The 6,104-nt window shown below is 45.7% G+C and overlaps 1 protein-coding gene across 1 annotated transcript; it reads right to left on the bottom strand.

The window, feature by feature from the left end:
- Positions 1-868: 868 nt before the first annotated feature.
- LOC119294369 lies at positions 869-4,200 on the bottom strand (the record flags this gene model as incomplete). Its single annotated transcript, XM_037572567.1, has 4 exons — positions 3,117-4,200; positions 2,424-3,005; positions 1,567-2,304; positions 869-1,440 (listed from the first exon to the last, which is right to left on the bottom strand). Coding segments are annotated over exons 1-4 (2,976 nt in total), but the record flags the coding sequence as incomplete, so codon positions are not given.
- Positions 4,201-6,104: the final 1,904 nt, after the last annotated feature.

Below are 6,104 nucleotides of genomic sequence, written 5' to 3' on the forward strand. Positions count from 1 at the left end.
AGACCAACCGCGACTAAAGGGTTTTTGGCGGGTTTTTGCGTTCCCGCGCGCAACGACCTTTAGTCGCGGTTGGCCAGGCCAACCGCGACTAAAGGTATTTTTCAAAATACTTTTTTTTTAAATCTTAAAAATACAAATAATATATCAAAAAATTCAGAAAAATAAAACTAATTCAATTCAATATGTTAAAAACACAAATATTATATCAAAAAATTCAGAAAAATAAAACTAATTCAATTCAAAATTCTAAAAATACAAATAATATATCAAAAAATTAAGAAAAATAAAACTAATTCAATTCAGAATGTTAAAAATACAAATAATATATCAAAAAAGTCAGAAAAATAAAACTAATTCAATTCAATATGTTAAAAACACAAATATTATATCAAAAAATTCAGAAAAATAAAACTAAATCAATTCAAAATTCTAAAAATACAAATAATATATCAAAAAATTAAGAAAAATAAAACTAATTCAATTCAAAATGTTAAAAATACAAATAATATATCAAAAAATTTAGAAAAATAAAACTAATTCAATTCAAAATTTTATACGCCTAGGCAGGAGTACGACAGCGACGATAGCAGCGACGACGACGGCGGCAACTTAGAAGGCGACGACTACCAGTACAACGGCGGCGGCTATGAAGACTACGAGTATGCATATTATACGCCTAGGCAGGAGTATGACTAAATCACTCCAAATTTCATGTATCATCAGTGGTATCTCGAATCATTCGAAAATGGACACCAAACACATCACGGGTAATATAATTCACATGATCCATTCAACAAAGTTTGGTACAATAAATTATTACACATCATTTCTTCCCTTGTGTCCCTGCTTGCTTACGATTGTGCCGTATCCATGGAGCATCCTCATCATTTAACTTAATGCTTGTGTCGGTGTTCACTTTGAAGGGCGGAATTTCAGCAAACATATTATAATCTTCTGACATGTCTGTCTTGTCCTCCACTCCCACGATGTTTCTTTTCCCTGAAAGAACAATGTGGCGCTTTGGATCATCGCATGATGTACTGATCGTTTTCTTATCTTTCCTTTTCCTCGGTTTGCTACTCATGTCCTTCACATAGAAAACCTGAGCGACATCTTTCGCTAGGACGAATGGTTCGTCAAGGTAACCAAGATTGTTGAAATCCACCATTTTCATTCCGTATTGCTGGTCCACCTTTACCCCACCTCCTGTTAGCTTGAACCATTTGCACCGGAACAAAGGGACCTTAAAGGAGGGTCCATAGTCAAGTTCCCATATCTCCTCTATGTAACCATAATATGTGACCTTTTGCCCATTCTCGGTTGCTGCATCAAAGCGGACACCACTGTTTTGGTTGGTGCTCTTTTTATCTTGGGCGATCGTGTAAAATGTATTCCCATTTATCTCATACCCTTGGAAAGTCGTTATAGTCGAAGATGGTGTCTTGGCCAACATGTACAGCTGATCTACAACATCATTGTCATTCATTAAATGTTTTCTCAACCAACTGCCGAAAGTCTCCATGTGGGCCTTCCTAATCCAGGATTCAGGCTTCCCCGGGTTGTCCGAGCGTAAAATATTCTTGTGTTTCTCAAAGTACGGAGCCACCAAGCTGGAATTGGTCAGTACAGTGTGGTGTGCTTCAGTCAGAGAATGGCCGTCCATACATGTCATTGATTTCCTTCCGATCGTGCCTTTTCCACTTAGTCTCCCCTCGTGCCGCGATCGAGGAAGACCAATCGGCTTAAGGTCAGGAACAAAGTCAACACAAAACTCAATTACCTCCTCATTTCCATAGCCCTTGGCGATGCTTCCTTCTGGCCTAGCACGGTTATGAACATATTTCTTTAATACTCCCATGAACCTTTCGAAGGGGAACATATTGTGTAGAAATACAGGACCGAGAATGAAAATCTCTTCGACTAGGTGAACCAAGAGGTGCGTCATAATATTGAAGAAGGATGGCGGGAACACCAACTCGAAACTGACAAGACATTGGATCACATCGTTCTGTAACCGTGGTAGATCTTCTGGATTGATTACCTTCTGAGAGATTGCATTGAGGAATGCACATAGCTTCACAATGGCTACTCGAACATTTTCCGGCAGGAGCCCCCTCAAAGCAATCGGAAGCAATTGCGTCATAATCACGTGGCAGTCGTGAGACTTCAGGTTTTGGAACTTTTTCTCCGCCATGTTTATTATTCCCTTTATATTGGACGAGAATCCAGACGGGACCTTCATACTGCTCAGGCATTCAAAAAAGATGGCCTTCTCTTCTTTGGTCAGAGCGTAGCTGGCACGACCTTGAAACCATTCCGGATGCCGGTCATCAGGGTCTTTCAAACGTTGCTGGTCCTGCCGTGCTTCCTTTGTATCATTTGTCTTCCCATACACGCCCAAGAAGCTTAGGAGGTTCACGCGCTTAGGAGGTTCACGCAAATATTCTTCGTAACGTGCATCACATCGATTGCAGAGCGGACTTCTAGGACTTTCCAATATTCTAGCTCCCAGAATATAGATTTCTTCTTCCACATGGCTGCGTGCCCGTCAGCTCCCTTCGGAACTGATTGTCCGCCAGGACCCTTTCCAAAGATGACTTTCAAATCCTTGACCATATCAAATACCTCAGCACCAGTGCGTTCCGCAGGCTTCGGCCGGTGATCTGCCTTGCCGTTGTAATGCTTGCCTTTCTTTCTTACTAGATGAATTTTCGGAAGAAATCGACGATGCCCAAGGTACACGTTCTTCTTACAATTTGGCAAATGTACACTTTCAGTCTCATGTAAGCAGTGCGTGCATGCATTGTATCCCTTATTTGACAGTCCCGAAAGGTTACTAAGAGCAGGCCAATCGTTGATGGTTACGAAAAGCAACGCTCGTAGGTTAAATTCCTCTTTTTTGTGCTCATCCCACACACGGACACCAGGTCTGCCCCACAGCTGTAAAAGTTCATCAACTAATGGCCTTAGGTACACATCGATGTCGTTGCCGGGTTGCTTCGGACCTTGGATGAGCACTGGCATCATAATGAACTTTCGCTTCATGCACAACCAAGGAGGAAGGTTGTAGATGCATAGAGTCACGGGCCAGGTGCTATGGCTGGAGCTCTGCTCGCCAAAAGGATTCATGCCATCTGTACTTAGACCAAATCTTATGTTCCTTGCGTCAGCTGCAAAATCTTTGAACTCTCTGTCGATCTTTCTCCATTGCGTTCCATCTGCGGTGTGTCTCAACTCCCCGTCCGACTTACGATCCTCTTTGTGCCATCGCAACAACTTGGCATGCTCTTTGTTCCTGAACAGACGTTTCAACCGTGGTATTATAGGAGCATACCACATCACCTTGGCGGGAACCCTCTTCCTGGGTTTCTCGCCCTCAACATCGTCACCAGGGTCATCGCCTCTGATCTTATAACGCAATGCAGTGCATACCGGACATTCATTCAAATTCTCGTATTCACCGCGGTAGAGGATGCAGTCGTTGATGCATGCATGTATCTTCAGAACCTCTAAACCTAGAGGGCAGACAACCTTCTTTGCTTCGTACGTACTGGCGGGCAACTCGTTATTCTTTGGAAACATATTCTTCAACATTTTCAGCAAGTTTTCAAATGCCGAGTCAGCTACACCTGCCTGTGCCTTCCATTTCAGCAAATCCAGTGTGCAACCCAGCTTTTTCAGACCATCATCGCATCCAGGGTACAACGACTTTCTGTGATCCTCTAACATGCGATCCAAATTCTCCCTCTCCTTTTCAGTTTCGCAGCGTCTCCGTGCATCAGCAATGGTCCGACCAAGATCATCAACGGTCTCATCACGTGCCTCTTCTTCACCTTCACCTTCACCTTCCCCTTCACCTTCCCCTTCATCTGCCCCTTCACCTTCCCCTTCACCTTCAGCATCCTCCATGAAAGTATCACCGAAATGAGCAAGATAGCTTTCATCGATGAAATCATCCCCTTCTTCATCTTCTTCCATTATAACCCCTCTTTCTCCATGCTTGGTCCAACAATTATAGCTTGGCATGAAACCGTGCCGAAGCAGGTGCAGGTGAACTTCTCTTGAGGAAGAGTAACCCTTCTGATTCTTACAGTCAACACATGGACAGATAACAAAACCCTTCTGCTTGTTCGCATTAGCCACTACGAGGAAATCTTTCAAACCCGTAGTGAACTCGCGGGAGAGTCGGTTACCGTACATCCATTGCCGATTCATCTGCATTATTATAATATAAAATATATAATTAACCATCATGCATTTGTTAAACTAACTAGCTATAAACAATAGAAATTAAACAATGAACAACACACATGCATATTTTATCAATGACACACATGCATGAAAGGTTCAAGTTGCTAACCGTGATCGAGGAGGAAAAAATAAATGAGGAACCTCAAGTGTGGCTCCAACACTTCATATCATGTTTGTTTCACGCTCTTGGGGCATTTCATCAAACACCTTGTGTGCATAAGAGGAACCAAAAGCAAACCTACACCCCCTTGTGAAGCTTGTGAAGAGAAGTGGCACCAAATGGCTAAGTGAGCGTGCTGAACTGGTATATATAGGGGAGGAGCTTTAGTCGCGGTTGGCCTGGCCAACCGCGACTAAAGGCCTTTGGGCACCTTTAGTCGCGGTTGGCCTGGCCAACCGCGACTAAAGCCCCTCACGTGCACCAGCTGGCCACCGAGCGCCCTGGGCCCAGGCCTTTGGTCGCGGTTCGTCTGCCGAACCGCGACTAAAGACTTCATTAGTCGCGGTTCCTACAGTTTCGCGACTAATGGGGCTGGACGGAAGCCTCTTTTTCTACCAGTGATCAAGCTTTTGAAAGTTTAACTCCACTGTGAGCGTTGAAGCAAGAAGTACAGTTACCTCTGCATTGAAGATCGATACGAAGAAGTGGCAAGCACCTCTCCTGAACGCGCTGGTATAATCCTTAAAGAGCACTCCGCCGCTCCCATTCTCTCCTGCCTTCGTCTTCAGAACTTTGGCTTTTGTCTATCCTTGCGCCAACGGGACTCATCCCCAGTCGCCCCTTGCTTGATCTTCAGGACCTTGCAACCATGCACTGGCAGATACTCTTCCATATAGTGATACACTGATTTTGGTATTTCATGTGCGTCAGTAATTTTTTTTTTGCCCTCCCGCATATCAATCCTAGCCAACCATAGCACATAGATTCGTTGGATCAGTGTCGATCTCTCCTCCTCCGATGCTTCCGCAAACCATGATAAACACCATCCCGCTGGTGCACTCTAGGAATAAGATAAAGTCGGTGGGATCAGCACCGGAGTTCCCAACTCCGAGCGCAAATGCTTCCAGAATAGGACCAAGTGCGGACATGCCTAAAACATGTGATACAAAGTCTCTTCTCTTCCGCAAGCCGAACAAAACACACCAGCTTTAAAGGGTTTCCCGCTTTGTATTCCAAAGGAACCTACCGATACATTCAAGGATAGATGCTGGGGCGAAAGCAGCACAATCACACCCAAAAAAAAAACGAAAGAGAAACAACAAGAGAAAAGAATGCCGACAACGGCAGATCGACGGAAACGAAGAAGCTTCACGACCACTACGCCCACCGAAGATCTCCCACCAAGCTCCAAGGCTCCGGAGCACCGGTACCAATCAACACCTCCAAGAAGGACCGCGACGATGATGACGCTACTGCCAAGGGTTTTCCCTGGTACACAACGAGGCGAGAGGAAGGGTCGCCCCGATGCCCTCTAGGAAGGTTCGGCGGCACCCACCGGCGTCGCCGCGTCGGTGTCGGACAGTCCGACAGGGGTTTCCCCCGATCCCAACCTTCACCTCGGGTTCTCCAGAGCCTGCCACCAAACCGACCACCATCTTGCGCCACCATGGTCAAGAAGCCTCCACGCCGTCTCACCACGACACCACGAAGTGAGGTCTGCACAACAAGGCATAGGAGCCGGGACTAGGGGCCACAGCACCGTCGGCACGCGGGAGGGCACAACCTCCACCGTCAACGACGATAGCCGACCGGACACAATAGCAGGAGCATACCAGGCCCGGCCGGAAACTCCATGCCCGTAAAGCTCCCGCCATCGCGCTGCAGCAGGCACGTCGTCGGCATCACCGCCCCC

This window comes from Triticum dicoccoides, chromosome 4B (assembly GCF_002162155.2).
Source record: "Triticum dicoccoides isolate Atlit2015 ecotype Zavitan chromosome 4B, WEW_v2.0, whole genome shotgun sequence".
NCBI lineage: Eukaryota > Viridiplantae > Streptophyta > Magnoliopsida > Poales > Poaceae > Triticum > Triticum dicoccoides.